This window comes from Megalobrama amblycephala, linkage group LG2, assembly GCF_018812025.1.
Source record: "Megalobrama amblycephala isolate DHTTF-2021 linkage group LG2, ASM1881202v1, whole genome shotgun sequence".
NCBI lineage: Eukaryota > Metazoa > Chordata > Actinopteri > Cypriniformes > Xenocyprididae > Megalobrama > Megalobrama amblycephala.
In genome coordinates this window covers 39,830,836-39,855,513 of record NC_063045.1, presented here as the reverse complement: position 1 = coordinate 39,855,513, position 24,678 = coordinate 39,830,836, and the positions used below count along the sequence as shown (strand labels likewise).

Below are 24,678 nucleotides of genomic sequence, written 5' to 3'. Positions count from 1 at the left end.
ATAAAGTGTGACCAAATGTTCTACGAGGATCAACAAAGATTATGATCCAGGAACATTATTGTACTTGGTGAAATCACATTCACCTGTTCCCAGGTGGTCTCCTATTCAAGTATTAACCAAGTCAAATCTTGCTTAGCTTCCAAGATCAGATGTGCACATGGTTGAATGGTTGAGTGTGGAAATATATGTTCATAAGATTAAGATGAGTTCATATATTAGATTTTATGTGTTTGAAATGTCCAGTATACTGGACACTGATTATACACCCTTAAAAATTAAATTAATATATTTAGCTATTTAAAATGAAGAGTAGTGATCTCATTAGTAATCAGTGCATAAAGTATGGATTCAGACATTTCCCATTTTCTGACTGATGAGGATAAAGGTACCTTATGGTTGTCCAGACAGATGTGGACATAAGGAGAAAGAGGGGTTGAGAGAAAGAACCGTGCAGCGTTATTCCGCAGGGGCTTTCAGTTGAGAGTCCACTTATACTGCCTTGAGTTCCAGCACTCAGAGTCAGACAGGCCTAATCAGCTCTCAGCAGACAGTGTCTGACCGCATAGATCACTGATTCAGATGAGCTCAGTGCATCTCAAAGCCTCTGCCGAACACGAGAGGGCATGGCATGACAGACGGAGCGAGAGGCAAGCAGAAGGAAGTTGGGAAGCGAGGGTTGACAGATGGAGTTGCAAACAAAAGGAAATGCAGACAAGAAAATATCTTACTGGACATCGACTTCGAAGTCCGTAGGGATGTACGTCGGATGCTGAAGGTGCCAACTGCAGTAGAAGCCTTTGGGATAGGTGTTTGATCGACACGTCACCTGCGGTTCCTTCGGAGGAACTGTGAAAAAAGCAGAAGGGTGGAAATTTAAGTACTTTGTCAGCTACAAGACCTTCAGAAATCCATCAGCGGCCCAAAATACAAGTCCCAGGAGGCTTTTACGATATCCCCTGCTTCTTTGGCTGTGTAACCCCTTGAACCTCCCCCATTCCAAGCATCAAGTGGGAAAGGAAATGTAATAACCGCCCATGCCCTCCTTCCAGATTAGGGTCCTTTCTTACAGCGCCACTGGACCGTGCCTACCACTGCAAGAATTGAAACTGATGACTTGGACCGGTTGCCAGGGTTACGCATAATATTACCCCTTCCCATGTGTTCCTGTGTGTGTGAAATGGGGAGTGATTTAAGCTCCGTTGGCTGCAGAGTGCCGCCTTCTCCTTCCTCATCTCCATCGGCCCCCGGGGGCCTGACAAACTAGAGCCCACAAGAAACAAAACCGCCTCTAAATCTCACCTCTGGGCTTCCCTTTGAGCTTTGATTGCGCTAAACATCACACTAAGCTGTCAGCTTACACACGTTCTTTCCTTACGTGATTGCGATGAGGCTGGCTTTGAGATTTCTGATGGAGATTTCTGCTGAGGATCCTTGCAAAATATCTTTGCCCTTATGGGAACTTGCAAAGCTCTTACGGCCTGACATAAAAGGTACTGACTGAAGAATAATTTTCTGAGCCATCTTATTAGTGGTGCTTTTTAAAGTTCCATATAATTTGGCAAAAAACTGGCCTTTTTGTGTAACAGACATTAATGATACCTCAAATGATGTAATATTACTTTAGATGATCAACTTGGAGGACAATAAATTGGACAAAACAATCCACTAAACTTACCCATACTTTGAAGGAGGAACCCAAATAAAGACAATAAAATATATTGATAGACTTGAGGGTGGGCTCTTTTGATTTGGACCAATTAGCAACCACCCAGAATACCTTGGCAACCACACTGTAACATCCTACCAACCACCAAGAACACCCTATAGCAACCAGATTGTCACCACATTTTTAGTTGAACTGGCTTAAGAATAAACAAGTGAAATAAAATGAAGAAAATCTGCCAGTGCTACATGACAAATTACACTTGCATTCTGAATAGATTATCAGAAAACAAGCCTTAATATTATTATTTTTTATTTAATTTTTTTCTCTGAGGTAAGTGAATCATGTTTAGATATTTTAATATAAAAACAAGATAAAGAATATTATTTTCTGAAGTGTAGAAACAAATATTACATAATCCATCATTCAATTACCTCTCAAATTACCCCACATTTTTTTCAAATATATTTTGTTTTATTTATTTTATTTTGACATGAGCTATTACAGCAGGATAGAATAGTAGAAAATAAACAGCTGTTAAAAAATGTCTTTTATTTTGCTTTTTAAATGATTCTGCTGTTACTTGGGTAAAACATCTTGTCCAATTCATTTGTCAGCAATGAAGAATCAATTGCCAATTGAGTTTTACTCTTTTGTTAAGTAGTAAACAAGAATACTGATCGGAAATCACAACCCACACTCTAACAGACTGGTGTTACATAGTTAATTGCTGGACTAAAATCTCAACAATGAGACATCTGAAATTAGCTGCGTGTGAAAACATAAAAGCAGGAGATAGTACCACACTTGCTAGAGGAGAGGAGGGGTCCAGAGCATGATGTATTTGACCTGACATTCCAACCATGAGCTGCTAGCTCAGTGCTTAGACAGTTTCTCCTCAGGAAGTGCATTCCTCCATAGCGTTCAGCCTGCAGGAGGCCTTCCTCACCCTCAGTCCAAATGGGCACACTGTCAGCTCATGGACCCTCATCCCCAGCTACTAAAAACACCGGAACCCTCCCCTTTCACTTCCCCACCCTTCCCAAAAGAAAGTGCATGGCCATCCGCACAGTGGAAGATCTCAAAGAAGCGAAAGCGGCAAAACAAAAGAAGGTTGCTTTTCTGAGAGAATTTGCAACCTAGCAACACCTCTATTGTTTCCTTTATGCTTTTTTCTTTCTTTCCCCCCCTTTTTGTAGGACAGAATGTTGTTGAATTGACAACAAAGACATATCTCAGCATTCTTTCTTACAAGTGATTTGATCTAAGCTACCAGTGCCAAAGGAACAGCATTAGCCGGAGATGTAGAGAAACTAAACAAAAGTGTCACTTAAGCCATTTTGATTACACTAGCATTGTAGGAAACGGATGGAAAAGTTATTTCAAATGTTAGAGTTTGGAGGGTAAATCTAACAAAGAAAGGTCTAGGTTGTTTTTCACTGAAAAATTTAAATAAAAAAATATGAAGTTATACAGCTTTTTGGATAATTTTAGCTTTTAATATAATTGAATTTATTTATATTTATATAAATAAATTACGGAAGAGGATTAGGGCCAAGCAATAAAAAAAAAAATAAAACCATCTCCAGATTAAAGTTGTTAAATTTCGAGAAAAAAAGTCAAAATAAAATGTTGAGAATAAACTCGTTAAATTACGAGACAAAACTCGTTAAATTTCGAGAAAAAATTCGAGATAAAATGTTGAGAATAAAGTCATTAAATTACGAGAAAAAAGTTGTTAAATTACGAGAACAAATTTGTTAAATTATGAGAAAAATGTCGTTAAATTTCGAGAAAAAAGTCGAGATAAAATGTTGAGAATAAAGTCATTAAATTATGAGAATAAAGTCATTAAATTACGAGAAAAAAGTCGTTAAATTATGAGAACAAATTCGTAATTTAACGTAATTTAATGAGTTTATTCTCAACATTTTATCTCGACTTTTTTCTTGAAATTTAACGAGTTTTTTCTCGTAATTTAATGAGTTTATTCTCAAAATTTTATCTCGACTTTTTTCTCAAAATTTAACGAGTTTTTCCTCGAAATTTAACAACTTTAATCTCGAGATGGTATATTGTCATGGTGATATTCAAAAAAAAAAAAAAAAACCTTTGCAAAAATGGATATCTAACTCACAAACCAGTACTTCATGATATATATTTACTTTTTTAGAGCATATTTAAGTAAATTGATTTACTTAATTATTAATTTTTCTTAATATTATTTCATATTAATATTATAATAAGGAAATAATGTTACACTAATAATAATAATAATAATAAAAAAGAAGATACATTTTCATTAGATGTCATTTTCTTTATGCAAAACCTGTTTTCTATCTTGATTATATGGCTGCCTATTTTCTTGACAGTTTTTATGAGTTTCATCCATTTTGTCTAATTTCCCGTGAATATTAAGTCCTCTCTTACCAAAACCACACTGTCAAAGTAAACATGCTTTATGTAAAGTTGTCGTTTGCCTCATTATTGTTTGCCCCATATGCTATAATCTCTGTATTATATGTATGATTGATTTAGTGTGCATGACTGTGAAATTGTGTGTGTATGAGACTTTCTTTTTCTTGAATTTCTCAGGCCTCTCCTTTGTATTTGCATTGCATTTGAATGCAAGAATGTGAAAAACTAAGGCGGGACAAGCCCCCATTTTTTTTTTTTTTTTTTTCTTCTAACCTCTGTGATCTCAGTTTGGTCAGCAAGAGTGCTGTCATATCATATGCAGGCCTAGCAAATGATACCTTCCAGCTTCTGGTACAAAAAGAGAAACTTCAGTACTATTTGGAATAAAAGCTGATAATTGCAGAAGTCAATGAAGAGGTGCAATTTAGCTGTCAGACGAAGTACACTTACTGGTGAAAAAGAAAAAAAAAAGTCTTTCTCAGCCTTCCGGAGTCTTGTTTTTCTATATTGATGCAATTTAAATGAAACATACGAAAACATTTGCCTTTGACCTTGGCTGCTTATTCTTTAACCCCACTTTAAATCCGAATCCTACTTGTCACTCAATGTGCTGAAAGCATTATATGCAATTCTGACCAAGTCTACGACCCTAGACACATCAGGTAAACTCTTTCACACACTCAACAAATCCAGCTGGTCATACAAAAACCAAAAGGAAAGACTGTGCTATTGGCCCCCTGCACTGCTGGCTGTCTGCTCCCTAATCTGAGGCCATTAAAAGGCCAGCACAATGAAAGACATGGTTGCAGGGGTCAGTTGACAAACGTCAAATCGCCAGGCCACATGAAAGGCGAGTGAGTGAATCCCAGGCGACCACCACTATCATCACTAACTGCTGATCTGTCAAAGCTGGGTCTGAGCCCCCCTCCATGACATGTCTGGAATGTGGGCTATGTGCTCTGCAATTTGAAGCAGTGGCAAGAGCAGTGCGGGGAGGGGTACAGGGGGTCAAGTTGCATGGAAGGCCTCTACCAGCAAAAAAGTGGAGATCAGTCACAGGAAACACCTAATGTTGTCTAGGCCAGCACCTAATGTGCCGTCAGACACAGCTGACAAGCAGTTCTTAATCTGGAAGCATGCTGAGGGTGTTTATGCTGTGGCCATAATTATTTAATATGAATACAATACCTCTAAACAAAGACGTGTTGTCTAATGCAGCTGCTTTTGCAGCGATACGCACAGCATTTTTAAATATTTTCTTAAACACGTGGGTGCTCTATACAATACATGACCTGTAAAATCAATCGGACACATGCAACATTTTAAATATATTCAGGCTCAGAGGGCAGCAAAATAAAATGACTCATGATATCTGGCCAATGCAAGCATTTATAAATTGTCTTTTATAAAAAAAAAAAAAAAAAAAAATCTTAAGAATCTTGTATGTTTCTCTTCTTTTTCTATTACTGTATTATAACCATGTTATAAAACAGTTATTACTAAATCTATGATAAGTGATAAGTCAACTTTCTTTAATTGTTATTTTCATATAAAATGGAAATCTGTTAATTTAGACTTATTTATTTTTATTTTCTTGCTTTTTTTGTAGGATTTAAGGTTTTAAAGATGTACTCACCTTTATCTACAAATTTCAACTCAAATTGTGCTTTTATTGTTGCGTCTTGTCTAGAAGATCAGGATTTGGGGGTGGGGTCTTCAAACAGGCAAAACCATCATCATAAATTAGTCACAGTGCTTGTCCTGTGCAGAAAGTGCCTGGCTGGCATCTTTTCAAGGAACAGCTTTGCACCGTCTGTGCATGCATGCAAATTCATCTTATGCCTTGGATCCTAATCGAAAGTCCAATATAAAAAAAAGCCCCATAAATCCTTGACAGAGGTGCATGAAGTGAGGGTGAGAACTATAGAAGACCACTGCTATAGACCAGCTAAATGAATTGTTCTCCCACAAGTGCCAATAAATCATCAATCTCCTCTGAGTATATACTGCATCAACTGAGCGCTAGCAGCAGGGTTTGTCTTGGTCCCCCCTTTCATGAACAAAACAACACTTTACTCATGCTGTGTTTTTTTGGTAAAGCATTTCTCCTCTTGACCATGTGTTTTGACACACTGTAGAGGCAGATGGAGCTGAGCAAATGGGAGAGGAAAAAGCCAGTCAGCAATCTTTAGCAAAACAATTTTTTAAAAGCATCCTACGAGTGAAATCCACCATGGTACAGTGACAATAAATCTAAGAGTAATACACTGTGCAGTGTTAACAGTATGTAGGGTTAATAATCCATTTAACATTGAAAGCTGTGGAAAAACATGGTATGTACTTTGTTTTAAAAAAGCCTGGTCTCAATGGCTTTGTCAGGGTAGGTGCTATTGTTTTCACTCAATGTGTGTTCGGTCAGGGTGGTCTAGTAATGTAAACCAGCTCTTGACAGCTTCAAATCACTAGATTTAGAATATTTTCTTACCCATGAAAACCATAATTTAGCATGACATGTTCCCATCATTTATTAAAAGCTACAAGTAGTAACTAGTAATAAAGTTGCTATGGGTTAAATGCATAACAATAAGCAATTAGTTTAAAGGTGCCCTAGATTCAAAAATTGAATTTACCTTGGCATAGTTGAATAACAAGTGTTCAGGACATGGAAATGACATACAGTGAGTCTCAAACTCCTTTGTTTCCTCCTTCTTATATAAATCTCATTTGTTTAAAAGACCTCTGAAGAACAGGCGAATCTCAACATAACACAGACTGTTACGTAACAGTCGGGGTGTACGCCCCCAATATTTGCATATGCCAGCCCATGTTCCCAACATTATGAAAGGCATTAGACAAGGGCAGCCAGTATAAACGTCTGGATGTGCACTGCTGAATCATCAGACTAGGTAAGCAAGCAAGGACAACAGCAAAAAATGGCAAATGGAGCGATAATAACTGACACGATCCATGATAACATGATATTTTTAGTGATATTTGTAAATTGTCTTTCTAAATGTTTCGTTAGCATGTTGCTAATGTACTGTTAAATGTGGTTAAAGTTACCATTGTTTCCTACTGTATTCACGGAGACAAGACTGTCGTTATATAATTCATAAACACAACTTCATTCTTTATAAATCTCTCCAACAGTGTAGCATTAGCCGTTAGCCACGGAGCACAGTCAAACTCAAGCAGAATCAAATGTAAACATCCAATTAAATACCATACTTACGCGATTAGACATGTTGCATGATGAACACTTCCATTTTGAGGGTTATATGGGCTGTGTGAACTTTGTTTATAGCTGTTTAAGGCAAGCACGAGCTCCGTGGGCGGAGAGCACGTGATTTAAAGGGGCCGCGCTGCATAAATCAGCGCGTTTATAATGATGCGCCAAAATAGGCAGTTAAAAAAATTAATAAAAAAAAAAAAAACATGGGTTATATTGAGCTGAAACTTCACAGACACATTCAGGAGACACCTAAGACTTATATTACATCTTTTGAAAACATGTTCTTGTGCAGGGACGTGCACAGGGGGGTTGCTCAGGTTGCCCGGGCAACTGCCCATATGCCTTTCTCGACTCACGTTGCCCTTCCGAGGTGGAAAAAAATAAATAAAAAAATCGTACAATGGATGCAGAATTTCACGTAGGCCTAGATAAAAAATAAAATTAAAAAAAATCGCAAAGCCTCATTCACTTCCATATTCGGGCACCCGTCCGAAAGTGAAAGTCAGTAGGGGAAGGGCAAACACTGTTTAGATGGCTGCAGCGCTGCACGCGACCGGCACCTGAGCTGAGCCTGCATGAGCGGCACTAGAAGGAGATTGTCGCGGTTGTCGGGTGAGACGACGTAACGTTGTCGGAAAGGTGATAAAGACCCTGTTATTCTCAGTCCCTAGCCCGTGAGTTTTTTTTTTTTTTTTTTTTTGGGGAGTGCCCTTTTTTTAGGTCAGAGCAACTGCCCCTCAAAATTCCTGTGCACGTCCCTGTTCTTGGGCACCTTTAATATGTAACATTCCCCCCAGATTTTCAAACAGGTTGCTATAATTGTCTCTTGTTAACTGCTGAGCTGTTTGATGCTGCGGAAACGAACAGACAAACCTTCCCAGACCAATTGGAGCATTCCCACAAATCTACATCACATCTGGGACTACATTATCACCAGCTCTCTGTGACCAAAACAATCAGTCTACGATTATTTCCACTTCAGAGAAATTGAAATGAAAAAAAAAAAAAAAAAAATAAAAATCCTATATTCTCTGAGGTGAATTTCAAAGGTAACAACACAAGTTGTACATATGCAGTGACTAGAGCAGGGACCATCTGTACAGGGGCGGAATACATGAATAATACTCTGAGACTCTAAACCTCAAGGCAGTATTTTTATATTGAAGCCATTAGCGTGCGGTGGAAAAAATAGCAGTTCTGTTTCCACAGGCCCTCTCCTGCACTGTCCCTTAACCATCCGATTATCATTGAGACAAAGGGATGTTTGAGAGATTTTAAGGATGTAAAAAGTTCAGGTCACTGCTAAGGGAATTCCTTGGATAGGGGTTGGTTCTGTGACCTAGCTCTAGAGTGATTCCTGACTTAGGATTCAGGAATACTTCACAGTGTAGTATTTGAAAATGGACACAAGTTGTAATTGGCAAAGTAGACTATGCATTTTTTTCTGCCACTGAATTTTACAAGTCAGCATTTTAGACCTAAAAGTAAACATCTGTAATCATTGTATACAGCCTCCTGGCTATCTGTTATTCAGAATCCATTATGTAAACTTTTCACACTGTGTCCTTCCTTAATGGCAGTGTTTTTTTTTTAATCCTGTGACCAGAAGAAAACTTTCCTGCAGAGTTTATCTTCAACATACATACCTGGGAGTTTCAAGTGATCCTGAAGACCTTGATAAGCTGGTTCAGGTGTGTTTAATTAGGATTAGAGATTAACTCCACTGGAACGTGTCCCTCCATGAAGAGGATTGGACACCCCTGCTTAAAGGGATTGTTGTATAACTTTCTTTTTTGGAACACAAAAGGAGAATTTATGGAGAATATCCTGGCCACTGGGGTAGGATTGGGGCTTTCAAGCTTCAAAATGACCCCAGAGTGCAGTGATCAATATGCCTTCTGAAACCATATGATCAGTGGTGGCGTTTTACAAAAACCTATAAGGTATGGCATGATTCCCTTTGGCCATACAACAACATATCTTAACAAAATGTGAACAAAAATCCACTAGCCCACTAAAAGAATGGCCAGAGTCCACGGACATGCACAGACTTCGCAACAATACGAAATCAATGCAAATTCTGAAAGCCCTAACACCGTGTCCTAACCAGACGCAATGTGACACGTGAGAAAATTTATTTTTTCCATGTTAATTAGAGTTTTTTGTACTAACCAGCCGCAACGACAATACACAACAATATTTTAAAAAAGTTTATATTTCTGTGGCATTGTGGCTAGAACATACAAAGAATGACAATGATAATCTCAGGTGCTGATTATGTGCTTTATTTAATGTAAAAAGAAATTGTGAGTTTGAATATCATTTTTGTGACTTTTATAGAAAGCAACAATGGATAGGCATTCACCTCAGATCTTATAAATTAGTTAAAGGAAACAACAGTGTTCAAACTGTCAACTCAAGGTGAACAAACAAGTGTTCTATGAAGAGATTGTTTCAGTCACTCAGTATGTATTTTTAATCATGTTAAAATGGTGTAAGATTTATGAATTTGATAATTTACTTAATTTCTTTGTGAATGCAGTGCACTTGCAGAGAGAGCCCGCCCACATGCTCTTCTGATTGGCTGTGATTTTATGTCTCTCTTGGGTCGAGTCTGGTTTGGACAGATAAATTGTTTGCCATGGAAATCTTATCGCAACGCGTCTGGTTAAGACACAGTGGGCTGCTAAAATTTGCTTTTCAAAGATGGAATTTCTGCCAAAGGCCAACTCAAACAACAGAACTAACTAGCAGCATCATGAGCTGTTTATTTCCCATTTTGGTTGAATGCCAGGGTACGGCAAATGCCATACTCTGCCATACGTAAACGCCGCCCTTGTGTTTTTGTGAGCATTGTTCTTTTGAGTCAAATCTTTTTAGTGAATCAGTTGATCCAAACTTTTCAGTAGTCTGAATGATTTGTTCATGATTGATATGCCAGATATGGATCTCATGACCAACTCACTGACTTGATCCAGTTACAGTGGTTAAGAGCACACTGGATGGGGAATGATTAACAGTGAAAAATAACTTTAAAGCTGCAGTCCATAATTTTTTTTTTTTGGTTAAAAATTATCCAAAATCAATTTTTGAGCAAGTACATAACCAGCCAGTGTTCAAAATTATCTCCTTACCTTAGCCCGGTTCACAATGGTAAGCTTGTAATAATGTTTTCTAATAAGAGCGGTACTGGTGGCTTTCCACAGGAAATTAAAGCATGCAGCGGTTCGTCTTTGCGTCATTACATCACATCTGTTTACATACTGTAGCTAGTAGGCTATGTGGCATGTGGAAGATGCTGCAGGTGGCGAATCATTTCTAGCCTTTTCTCAAAGCAGCTGAAATAATTAAACTTATCATTTTGATGGTGGATTGTAATCCATAAAGGTCCAAATGACAATCATTAGTGACAACTGGAGATTCATCCATAGTCAAAAGCAAAAGTCTTCAGACTGCTGAGTGGCTACAGAAATTGAAATCTATAGGTAACACTAATACACACTAAATAAACAGTCACACAGTGCTGATGTTGTTAACATTAACAATTTGAGAACAAAGTATAACAATTATAATCATTTGCAGGGTTTGACATGATCTGAGCTAAGCAATCGTTAGAATTAATCACCATTTGTAGCGTGATTTATTGTAATGCTTTTTTTCCTCAGTTGGTTAGAACAAAAGTGGCAGATATGTTACTTGTTCAGATGACATTTTCCAGTGAAAATTCTTGTGATTCTGAAGAATTCTCTATGATTCCAAAGTACAGTATCCACACTGATGTGGTGACTGACAGCAAACATTAGATTAATCTGCGCTGAGGAGCCGTGCCAAAGAACAACCCATGTAAAGATGATAAATCTACAAATAACTGCAATTGCAGGTTTCTAACAGAGATGGCGACAAAGAGGCAAAAGTTACGGACTCCAGCTTTAACTTTGTGTGATGAACATATAAATTTTTAGTATAATATTGTATGATCATATAATGATAAGGAAGCTTTGTGTCTCCTGAGGTCTCTTCCTTCTATTCAGTCACAAATTTAAAGAACCCACTGCTGCAGACAAATATCTGATGGGAACAGGGAGGGGGCATAAGTCATCAGGGGGAGTTAGCCTCTGAAGTGGGCCATCATGAGGGGCTAATTTGACAGAAATGCGGGGAGGAAGACTGATGATCACTGGGCATGTGGTTGAAAAACAAAGAGGGAGGGGCTGATGGATGAAGAAGGGTCGGAGAGGTAAATTGGAGAGACAACAGAATGAACAAAGTAAAGCCTGAACTGAGCAGTGTTTGGGTGGTCTTTGAGTCACAGTGGACTTCCATGAAAAAAGTGTATCTTCCTTTTCTTAGATCTACCTTCACATTACCCTAAAATGCAATGGAAATGAAATTCTCTCTCTCTCTCTCTCTCTGTGTGTGTGTGTGTGTGTGTGTGTGTGTGTGCACGCACACTTTTTTTGTGATTTACGAGGACACAAATTTGTATAATGACATGGGTATTACACTGGAATTATGTCGTAAACATGAAATATGAGGACATTTCATGAGTCCTCATATTTAAAATAGCTTTAAAAACATACTAAACAATGTTTTATTAAATATGTAAAAATGCTGAATGTTTTCTGTGATGGGTAAGTTTAGGAGTAGGGGTAATGTAGGGGGATAGAATGTATAGTTTGTATAGTATAAAAACCATTGCGCCTATGAAATGTGTGTGTGTGTGTGTGTGTGTGTGTGTGTGTGTGTGTGTGTGTGTGTGTGTGTGTGTGTGTGTGTGTGTGTTTTGGAGTTCAATCATTATCATGCATGCCTTACTGGGAAACAAGAGTGTCTGTATTTAGAATAGATGGGTCTTGACAGGGGGGTTATTAATCGAAAGCACTGGGCAATGTGTTTGCACTCAAATTTATTAGCAAGTCAAATGCCAAACTTTGATGTCTCTGTGTCAAAAAAGTATTGCATATCATCTGAAAGCAGGAAAGTTAACACTAATGAGAACCTCTAACATTCTTCAATCTGTGATAAGGGCCTCTTTAAAACTAGAGTGAAAGGTACAATCACAAAAATATGGCATATGCATTTAACTAACTCCAACTAGCTGAAGAAAAATAGCTTACACTATAGCATAACAAAAGTTTCACTGGTATACCAGCTTAGACAATCTGGTTTTCAGCTGGTTTTGCTGATCTCCTAGACTGGCCAAGTTGGTTGTCAGCAAGTCTAGCTCAACTCCCAACCTGGTTAAATTGGTATTCAACTTGCTTATTGGTCAGCTGGTCTTCCTGGCAATTGCCAAAAACAACCCAAATAGACTGCCCTAACCAGCTTGGTCAGAATGGGAGAGCTAAGACGTCTATATATTTTTAAAATAAGGATAGAGGTAAGCATCAGGCTGTAGCTCACAGACCATATCATATCCAATGTCTCACAGCTCTCCAATTAGTCAAGGATTATCTAGCAGTGAGGATGGACAGACCTCAATGAAATATCAAGCTGTTCAAAAATCCAATATTCCCTCTAAATCCCTCAGAACAGTGCTTCCCCACAGCTGGGAAGTTTGGTCCAGTCTACAGTAGGGTGGGTAATGGTGGACAGCAAGTCTAATATTCCACAGAGAGGCAGGGGATAAATGGTGTCCATTGTGTGGACAGAGTTCCCTGTCATTTCACAGTCATGCTAATGGCTCTAATCTGACAGTAGGCTCTGGCAGTCGGCTCTTTGCTCCTTGCCTTTTTCCTGGCGTCCCCCCTCTACCTCCAGCCCCTTCACATTCCTGTCCCCCGTGTCATCCGCAAGGAACAGGCAGCATTACATGCCTGTTTGTTCCCTTTGTCATACAGCCTTCCCAGCTATTAGGGTTTAAGTTAGGAGGGGCAGTGGTTTTGGGGTTAAAGACTGAGAAAACTGGTGTTGTGAGGGGAAGGATGGTGGGTTTCTGCCTGAGACCACTAAGCTCATATGCTGGCCCACATTCACTTTACCCCTGCTGGTCACTAGCCATTGTTTCTGATCAGTCAGGAATTTGCTCATGCAAAGCCCTCTTTGACTGAAAAAAGAGGAAGACAGTTCAATATATGTAATGAGGACTGATGTTAGAAGGCAGGGTAAACCATGGACCGTTGAGTTTGATCCATTGAAAATGACAGCAGAGATTTTGCTTAGACTCACTCTGACTATAGGGCAATGAACCTACAGATTTTTAGCCACCTACGTCTACCATAGACACTTGCAGATGTGTAAAGTGTGGCTGCAGCCTCCTTATTATGCGAGCAGCCTGAGCAATTGAGCTGAAAATTGGTACGCCAAGACAATCTAAAGCCATGTGGGTCGAGCAGGGATGAGAGTGAATCAGCTTAAAATACCAAGGTAATCTACTCTGACAGGCCCAAACGCAATTGGAATTTAACGACACATGGATGCTTCAGAAACTCATGGGTATTCGGGATTGTTTTCATCCTGTTTTGGCCCATCAGTCCGCTAGATAATGGAGAAGGTTGCTAAGAGTTTAAGATGTATCTTCAGTGAGGTGAGGTGAAGTAATGGCTTCTAATATGCGTGTAAGGCTTCTAATATGCGTGGCCAAAAAAAAAAAAAAAAAAGCCCAACGTTGGTATTTGTAGACGGCTCAGTTCCTGTCTGGCAAATTTAATCCAAGCACAAAGTTGGTCTCAGGACTTACCACTCAGTGTTTAATTAGTGACTGTTAAAAGTTTAAAGTTTAAACCAGGGATTAGAAGTCTGAGTGAGAGGATTAGTCCAAAATACCAGCCTGGGTTTGGAAATAGATTCAAGGCTTTAAATGCATGGCAGAGTTCATCTCGATGTGGAAAAAGAAACCCAGAAAGGTGTCATTTGAGCCAATCAGTTATGGATGGGTGGTTCTTACGGATGTTGGTGTGCAAATGGATTGCAAACCTCATGGTTGTGTTTGTCAGGCAGATTCCTGACATAAGCAATGCCTGACAACTTAATTTATCAATCTGTTAGATGGACACTTCTCCCCAAAGATTGAATGCCTTGATTTCACTCAGAATTTTAATAGGTCTGACTGCTTTTGACCTGTGGGATAAAGACTCTATTTCCACAAGGGCAACCCCAGAGTTGTGGTTTGCCTAAGAAAGACAGCCTCAGCCGAGAAACACTTGCCAGATGAAAAGTGATACAAGGGTTAAAAAATGGCTGGAAATAGTTCTAATGGGGGCAGCAGGAGCACAAAGTGCTCTCTAATTTCAGTCTAATTTTCTTTGAGAGGAAAATGACAGGTTAAGTTGAATGGTTCCCCTTAATATTTACCATTTCTCCTGACATTTTCCTCTGCGGTGTTCTAGTGAAAATATCAGGCAGATTAACATTTCTGATGGGTAAGCCAAGAATCCCTGCAGGAATCACATTGGGGACTTAATTTCTGCACCGCAACGACGGCATAAATGATCCCTCTGCTTATAATTAGATATCGGGACACTGTTGTAACTTTGGAACACGCTCTGGCCAAGTGAAAATTAGTCACAGTTCAACAGATGTCTGTAATTTTTGTAAAAAGGATATGAAGTTAAGTAAAGGTTTTCAAGCCAGCTTCAAACCCAACATAAACATTCCCTCCCACAAAGGGCAAAAAGTGGAGGATGATATGCTTAGTCTACATTCCAGATACAATTCTGGGGTTTATCCCAAATGACAAATCACACACTTAGCCGGGAGACAGTGGCCATTTGGGAATGTGTACCAGGGTTGCTCTGGGTGCTCCAGACGTAAGAGAGAATGAATTCCACTTATTCACTGGACCATGAATGGACTTCAGAGAGTTTTACCCCCACCACAGCCGTCTTGCACCCAAACTTCCCTTTGAGCTAAGCACCCTCTCTTAAATGCACCTATAGTCCATTCAGAACAATTTGTTGCTGTTTTTGCAGGGATTTTGAAAAGATGTCATTTTTAACATTAATGCATATGGAATGAGTTTAAGTAATGGCAGCCAACACAACTGATATAACCACTAAAATTATTGAAAATGTTATGAAAAAGTCATTTCTGTGGGGGCTTACAACTCTTTTTGAATGCAAGGCAGACAACCACCAGTACCGTCCATAAGTTAAACTTGAAATATGGGAACATTATAAAAAAGTTAAGAATGGATTATGCCATCTTGTATCTGTATTCAAGGCATGTTATCCTCACAAATACAGGCATTCATGTCCTGATGAGATCAAGAGGTATTCAGGGATCTCAAGAAGTAGAGGATGTTTCAGTCCAAATGGTTGGTCTATACATACAGCAAACACACACACACGGACATATAATTATAGGGAAGATACTTACAACAAACACAACTGTGCAATTTACAATACAATGTTAATTGTGTAGCATAGTGCACATTAGTGTAATTTTTAGATTTCATCGTGAACACTACAATCTAAGAACTGTATTGTATCTTATATTTGTCAATAAGGAAACTTAAATCACTGTAGCCAAACAGACATACAAACACTACCACTGGCCTTAAATGCTTTAACCAACTACTCATTATTTTAATATATGTGTTAACATATTTCACTAAAGCCACTGCAGTCTACCTCATCCCACACAAAGCTATGGACTGTCTGGATCAGCAAGGCAGCATGTGATTTAGGCAAAATATGCAATTCTCATTAGGGTCTGGAGTTATGGGCTAGCCAGACCCATAGTCCTCTGTCTCAATTAATGGCAACGACATCCACAATGAGAACAAATCACCTGGGTTCTCCAGACAGTCGGCTTCCATCTCCGAAGAGTCGGACAGATTCACTTGCAGACATCTGGTCCATTTACAAATTGGAAAATGCAATTTAAAGAAGAAAAAAAAAAAAAAAGGAAACATCAAGAGAGAATTCTGTGCAGACTGAAGATTCTGCAGGAATCAAACCAAATTCCCCTCTGCACTTCTGTGTCTGGCCAATAATTAATATTGTTTACCAGAAGCAAGAGAGAGAGAGAGACAGTAGGAAACAATCTATAAAATACAAACTTGTTATTTTGAGTAAATGTTGCATTGCTATTTCAATTACCCCTTTCCCCACGTAACAAAGCTCTTTTTAAAGACCAGCCTTTAATCCAAGAGTAAATATAAACAGTTTTCCACATAAAGCTGGGCCATAAAGTTTTAAATTCATTAAGGCTCTGGAGAGAAGACAAACCCATCTGTAACATCATAAATTTCATAGATTCACCCAATATTTGTCAATACGTTTTTTGTTCATGCACTTTTTCTTTTTTCTTTTTTTTTTTCAATTAGGGTTCTTACTCTGAACTTTAGACTGATATTAATAAAGAGAGAAATCTGTGTGAATTTCTGTCTTTTGCAAAACACAAGAGGATATATTTTGAAGGATATTTGGATCTATGGAGATATTTGGATCAAACAACACTTTCATTTTTATGAAAAGTGTTTCATGGAAGAAAAAGACATACTAAGTTTGAGGATGAATAAACTATGCAAACTATCCGTTACTTTGAAATCCAAATGGGCATTTCCTTTCTTTTTCTTTTTTTATGGAATGTTGTTTATTATAAATGATTTATCAGATTTAGCCTACTTTTTTTCTTTCTTTCTCATCTGTCAAGCAGTTTAGTTTGGAGATTCATCATAATATGAAAAAACAAAAAAACACCACAATTACTGTTTTTATGCCATATATAGCATGTAATAGCGGTCAAACTCACTAAAGAAATGCCTTATAAAGTATACTCAGATTATTGTTGATAAGAGTCAAAACAAGCATCTAAATGTTTACATCTCCCATCGAAACTGTCCTTTATTTTTGAGAACAGTCACTTCAACCGCTACATTTTCTAGTTATGTTGCCCTCAGGCTATGTACATTAGTTCATTGATCTTTACTGATCTTGAGGTTCCTAAAAGGTCAGACTAGGCTAGCAGACTAGAACTGTTGTTGTTTTTTTTTTCTTTCTTTCTTTTTTTTTTTCTTTCAGTCTTAAGATATTGATTCTTGAATGATACCACTAAAAACAGCTTCAGAGAAGGGGAATACCTAAAGAGCTGTTTAAAACGCTGATGCTTTATATTAGTTTTTAAACAAGATCACAAAAAGAAGAACGAACGAAGGGCTTGCTTCCATTTCAGTGCTGTCGTGTCTCAGAAAGGATTGAGTCTTGTGGGGGATTACGTCGCTCCCATAATGACAGTATGTAATAATTAATGGGATTAGGAGATTACATAGCGTTCTTCCAATCTGCGCCCAGGGCCATACTGCCTGTACTATCTCTACACTTATCTGATCTCGTCATTGTGCCCCCCTGTTTGAGCAACGTCTTATTCTGGGCAACAGGCTCCAGTCTTCAGATACACGGAACTCAATGCAAACAGACAGCAAACAAGGGATAAGCAATTCAGCAGAAATAATTGCTGCTGTTTGCATGACCTTAAATCATTGTTGACATGACATGTTCCTGGGATAAAAAAAAAAAAAAATTAATAAAAAAAAAACAGAGTCAATGTAAGAGCAGTAATTATACATACAATGGTAACAGATCATTGCTATTGGGCCAGTTTGTGTTTCATTAGTGCAATAACTAATCAGCTAACCAGGAGTTAATGATTATCAATATGATACAAGAAATCCCCAAATGTGTTCAAAAATATATTGGACAGATGCAATACTAAAAGCCAGCATAACCAAAACTAGTATATAGCTACTGTACACCGACACAAAACCCATTAAGGACATGCAAGTAGCCAAGACGAGTGTACCATCTAGAAACCCATTTTGTTCTATTTTAAATGAATGCTCAGGGTTCAATACAAGTTAAGCTCTATCGACAGCTCTTGTGGCATAAAGTCAATTACCAGAGAAAATTGAGACTCATCTCACAGCTAAGAACAGCAAAAATTGCATTTAAAAAGCGCATGTGCAGCTTGTATTTTAGCACTTGAATTCATACAAGTATGTTTTATTAGAACTGTGAACTTCCAAAATGACTAAATAGTCATTTTTAATTTTGTAGCTAAATGGTTCTGGGCGATCTGAACTTCTAGTTGAACTGTTTTCAACATGGATAATAAGAAATAATTCTTAAACACCAAGTATTTCAGCGACTGAAGACTAGAGTAATGATGAAAATTCAGCTTTGATTGCAGCAATAAACTAAAATAGTTCATTTAAATTGTATTAATATTTCAGTATTATTCTTTTTACTGTAATTTTTTGATCAAATAAATGCAGCCTTAGTGAGCATAAGAGACTTCTTTCAACAACGTTTAAACAAATCTTTCTTCTGACCCCAATGTTAGTGCACGTTAATGTACGTAGAAAAAAAAAAAAAAATACAGATGAAACCGCACAGATTATAATAATGTGGTAGACCAATTTTTAAAGGTCTACCAAATGAATAAAATAACAGTTTTCCCATACTAACAGAGCATGACACATTGATATAATCACTTCTGCTATTACTGGTAAGTTTGGACCCACTTTATATTAAGTAGCCTTAATTACTATGTACTTACATTTAAATTAATCATTTGATACAATGCACTTATTGTGTACATACATGTTTTTACATTGTAGTTATATTTTAAAAACACCTGCATGTAATTACATCTGTAATTAATTTCTGTAATTACACTTATAATTACACTGTTGACCCATCCCATACACCTTGACCCACCCTTAAACCTACCCCCTCCACCAAAGCTTTCCCTAACCTTATCCGTATCCCACCTCAATAGCTGCAAATGTGTTTTGCAATTCAATATGAACCCAATAAGTACATTGTACTTATTTTTTGATGTAAGTACATAGTAGTTAAGGCCACTTAATATAAAGTGGGACCGTAAGTTTTAATCAATGCAGACAACTCTCAAACACAACTCCAGAGAATGTTAAAAACAACAACAAAAAAAAAATAAAAATAAAAAAAATACAGCCATGAAAAAGCCAACTTGTCTTTGTGTTATGCACTAAAATGCTAGGCAGAGAACCGGAGGAAAAAGTCTGTCTGAGAGCACTAAACGTAGCCGGACATCTCTTAAATGAATGAGGCACGAAGGGGATTACCTCACCACATTTGTTCTGTTACGTTTTCAACACACATAAAAGCAACTTCTCAATGTCTGTTACAATTCTAATTTCGACCAAGGAATGGAGGGAGGGTGCAGGGGAAATCAAAAGACGCCACGCTGGTTTGTGGATGGAATGTGACAATGCTAATTATTGCGTGCAAAGCTACACAAACCAAAATTCAACCTGATAATGGAAGTCTTTTCCTTTCAAAAACTCATTCTAGTGTCACAATTGTGAAAATTACTCCCACATTCTTTCCGTTCGATACTTAAGCAACCTTTTTCTTCATTTTCGAAGCAAATTATTGTTAAATCAATGTTAAACAAACAATAAAATTAACTTTAAAATGTCTGTCACGATGGCAGGCACATTGAAAGATAACTGTAAATTTGATGAATTTATAAATTGAGAAATATTATTATCCCAGGCTCATTGAGGGACAAATTGTCTTTAAATAAATTCAATTATAATTAAAAATCTTTCTCGCTAATGCTGTAAACTATATATAGGGAGCCCTTACTTACACATTACTATAATATTAAAGGTTACAATTAACAACAGACCCCAAATTCTTAAATTGAGTTGCTGTTTATTTTTAGATATAATAATCAACACTCACATAAAATGTTATGCAAACATGTAAATTGCATATATATCAATGTTAAAATATGTTCATTTACACAATGGCTGTCATAACTTGTTTTCATGATAGATTTATTTAAACATACATTAAACTATACATTAAATACAGTAAAATATAAGTAAAATATTTAAGTAAAATATAATGAATATATAGGCTATGTAGTGCATATATGTAGCGAAAGAGTTCATTTCTAGGAAACACTTTGGAATAATGGTCCGTCATTAATAAGTAACTATGCAGGAAGTAATGCAGGACTAATGAGTAGTACTACATTAACACTTCAGCTACTACTATTAACTAATATAGAAACAAGCTTAACTAATCAGTAAGTAATATTAAATTTAGGACTAAGATAGTTCCCTATTAGATAATGATTAATTAGAGAATGAGATTGGCATCATTAAGAACTAATAGGTAACTATGACAAATTATAAAGAATTACTAATTAATTACTAATCACAACATTAAAGTGTCTGAGATGTGAGCAATTGTCTTTTATATTTACTCTCAACGTGGTCATAAAATGCATCACTAATTACACGTGTACCTAGTCATTCTTCAAGAACTACCAGTGATCTGGACCATTATTTTAAAGTGAAAAAGATGTTTTAACTTTAAAATAATGGTCCTGATCACTAGTAGTTCCTACATAGTGACTATGTAACACTTGAGTAATTAATGATGCATTTTATGACAATATTCAGAGTAAAAATGATGACTGATTATGGCTCAGACATACAATAATGTTCTTTACAATTTGTCCGTTAGTTAATAGGTATTAATGATGGTAATCTCATTAGGTAATTATAGATTAGCTAATAAGGAACTATCTTCTAAATGTGATATTACTTACTGATTAGTTAAACTTGTTTCTATATTAGTTAAAGGTGTCCTAGAATTAAAAAATGAATTTATCTTGGCATAGTTAAATAACAAGAGTTCAGTACATGGAAAAGACATACAGTGAGTCTCAAACTCCATTGTTTCCTCCTTTTTATATAAATCTCATTTGTTTAAAAGACCTCCGAAGAACAGGCAAATCTCAACATAACACCGACTGTTACGTAACAGTCGGGGTATACGCCCCCAATATGTGCATGTGCCAGCCCATGTTCGAGGCATTACACAAGGGCAGGACGTCTGGATGTGCACAGCTGAATCATCAGACTAGGTAAGCAAGCAAGGACAACAGCGAAAAATGGCAGATGGAGCAATAATAACTGACATGATCCATGATAACATGATATTTTTAGTGATATTTGTAAATTGTCTTTCTAAATGTTTCGTTAGCATGTTGCTAATGTACTGTTAAATGTGGTTAAAGTTACCATTGTTTCTTACTCTATTCACGGAGACAAGAGCCGTCGCTATTTTCATTATTAAACACTTGCAGTCTGTATAATGCATAAACACAACTTCATTCTTTATAAATCTCTCCAACAGTGTAGCATTAGCCGTTAGCCACAGATCACAGCCTCAAATTCATTCAGAATCACATGTAAATAATATAACAGTATACAATACTCACATAATCAGACGCATACATGCAGTATGCATGACGAACACTTTGTAAAGATCCATTTTGAGGGTTATATTAGCTGTGTCAACTTTGTTTATGCTGTTCAAGGCAAGCGCGAGCTCCGTGGGCGGGGAGCAGGAGATTTAAAGGGGCCGCACAGCATGAATCGGCTCATATTTAATGATGCACCAAAATAGGCAGTTAAAAAAATTTATTAAAAGAAATCTATGGGGTATTTTGAGCTGAAACTTCACAGACACATTCAGGGGACACCTTAGACTTATATTACATCTTGTAAAAAAACGCTCGATGGCACCTTTAATAGTAGTTGCTGAAGTGTTAATGTAGTACTACTCATTAGTCCTGCATTACTTCCTGCATAGTTACTTATTAATGATGGACCATTATTCTAAAGTGTTACCCATTTCTCTAGCGAACTAACAAGCTGTGGACACTGAATGACATTTCTGAAGTAAATGCTACATGACATATTGTTTACAAGCTGTTTTATTGATGTCTTTCTGCGGGTGAAACTCTGAAATATTGAGTGATTACACAAGATACATTTCAGTAAGTTGTACTGTATTTTTTAAACATACCTTCAGATGTTCATTTAAATATTATTCTGCAACTAGTATTACCCCTTAAATGCATGACTGTTTCACCAATCGTTCTTACATATTGGCATATATCTAACACGGAAGGATCAATACCTGTCGCGATAATATAAAACTCCTCTGATATTAGAGTAACAATTACAGAAGAATAAAATAAAGCATATGTTGTTACATTTTAGAGGTTGAAAGGGCTCAGTTTGAGCAGATGTTTTATTTCATCATCACTGTCCTCGTCAGAGCTCATTTCCCAGTAAATTCAGCAAATAATAGGCTAGTTTTATGTTTGAGGTCACGAATATGAGCCCATTCGCGATCTCAAACGTATTCTCAAAACTATATAATTTTCAACATCTTCAAAAATCAATATTTCGATCGCTAACAGCTTCACCAGATCCATCCAGTAACAGTTACAGTCATATTTGATTGCGTCCAGTACTTGCTCTGCAGTAAATCGCTCAGACATTTCATGTTTTTCTTATTTTTTTTTCTGTCTGAATGAGTCGTCACTTCAGCATTGTGTATCAGACATTGCCACCTTGTGGAATAAAGGTGAACTGCTCTTATTCCATCATCTAAGATTCAATTATTGTTGTGAAGAAAAAATATACGTACACTCCTACACAGCTCGGGTCGTTAGCAACCCTATACAATTTTTACAAAAAATGAATACAAAAATAGGCATTCTTTTATAATTTTATGATATTTTTCTTGTTATATTCTTTATAATGAATTGATTGAGGAATACCAAGAAGGTTGATGTCTAACTTTAAAAAATTAATGAGGAGGAGGGTAGTGAATGATGTCCCGGGTCACTAAAGACCCGAGGTATGCATTTAAGGGTTAAAGAGGAAGAGATGATCATGTTCATGCTTGGCGCTGAAATGAGGCGCATGTACATTGATCTGTCACGCCACATCAAAGAGTGACAAAATGGCATTTATTGTTTGAATAAAATGGACAGAATTTGAGGGATGAGAGGACGTTTCTTATCAAAAGTAAAAAACAAAAAAACAAAAAAAAAACCACAGAGCTTATTGCGATTATTGGTGGTTATTGGTGGTTAAAAGTTGTATACAGCTCTGTATTCATTGGTATACATGTGTACCGAACCGAAAGACACACACCAAAATTTTTCGGTACAAATATGTGTACCGTTACACCCCTAATGTATATATGCCTTCAGTTTTATCTGAGGCAGATGACCATGAACCTGGCGATGTTTTATTACGTTGGTTGTTGTACATGTCCTGGCAGTTCAGAAATGAATTGTCTGGTGAGTGTCGTCAAAAGGTTAATGCTCTGCTGCATTTGAAAATAACATAGAACCTATACTAAACCTACAGTATATATTATAATGTACGCTATTACCAATAGTTTTGACAAAGGCAAGCATTAGATAAACATACAACTGCAGAACTAAACATTTAGTTTTAACTTGCTTCTACAAGTTTTCAGCTCTTTTATCATGACTTTTGTTTCATGGGGCTTGAAACCAAGCAAATCAAGTGCATTGCTGTACCAGGTGAGCTACCAAGCAAGTTTACTATTGTAGAAAAGCCAAACATATGGAGCTGGTTATGTGATGCAAATGTCAAAATGTATTAGTTTACAAATCATGCACTATGTTAAAAGTGATTTGAGCTTGTAAAATAGTAAATAAATCTTTATTAATCTGCCCCTGCAATCATAATCTGTGCAAAACAAAAGTTGTTAGCGTTTTACTCTGTTTATTACTAACGTTCACTTCAGTTGGAAAGTGCAGAGAATTGTATGTATAGGTACATTTTTGTAGTAGATAGAGGCACATTTTTCAAATGAACATAGGTTGGATTTTAAGCAAAAGAAACAGCAAGAGAAAGGGCAAATGAAAGACATAAACACCCTTCTAAAAGAAACAAAAGTTTTTTGAAGGCTTCACAGTTGGAACATACAGAAAGATACAGCGAGACGGCAGAAAGAGCCACATCAATGGCGCCATATATTCAAAGAGCAACAAACAGAGAGAAATGAGGTACAAAACCGGAGGGAGATGATCACCAACATGTTGGAGAAGCTCTACTTGGAGCATACTGTTCTGTTGGGATGAAGTCATGAATGCTGTCCTGCAGAGCCGAGTTTATTCACTCGCTGCTCTGCCATGCTGTGGCTCCTCTGGTTCCTCTTCTTTTCTTTGGACACCAAAAGACAGCCACTGACTGAAGCTTTTCAGCACACATCACCAAGCCTTTGTGGAGCATAATCAAAGGACATGAATGTGCACCACAGCCAGGAATCGTCATGATTTGTCAGAGCACTGGGTCTGAAAGGACAGGTTTTGCCACATAGTTGGCTACAATGACCGCCAACGTTTTGGAAAGATGACAGACTTCAGAGATCTGCTTGTGTTCAAACATGAAATGATTTATGTCAAGCAAAAAGAATATCTAAAATAAAACCGTGGCATTACTTACTTAACCTAATATCATTCAAAACCAGTATGCTGTTGTTGTTGTTGTTGTTGTTGTTGTTTTTTTTGCATAGAAAATAAATAA

At 37.2% G+C, this 24,678-nt stretch overlaps 1 protein-coding gene across 5 annotated transcripts in view; it reads right to left on the bottom strand.

Annotated features, from left to right (window-relative positions):
- Positions 1 to 24,678, bottom strand: part of cntfr (ciliary neurotrophic factor receptor) — a 228,297-nt gene that overhangs the window by 52,056 nt on the left and 151,563 nt on the right. For all 5 annotated transcript variants that reach the window (XR_007182606.1, XM_048175330.1, XM_048175338.1 and 2 more), the window contains one exon: positions 729 to 846. Coding sequence is in view for 4 of the 5 variants with exons in the window: in XM_048175330.1 (XP_048031287.1) it covers positions 729 to 846 (118 nt within the window). In the remaining variant the exon portion in view is untranslated. The remainder of the gene's footprint in view (positions 1 to 728; positions 847 to 24,678) is intronic.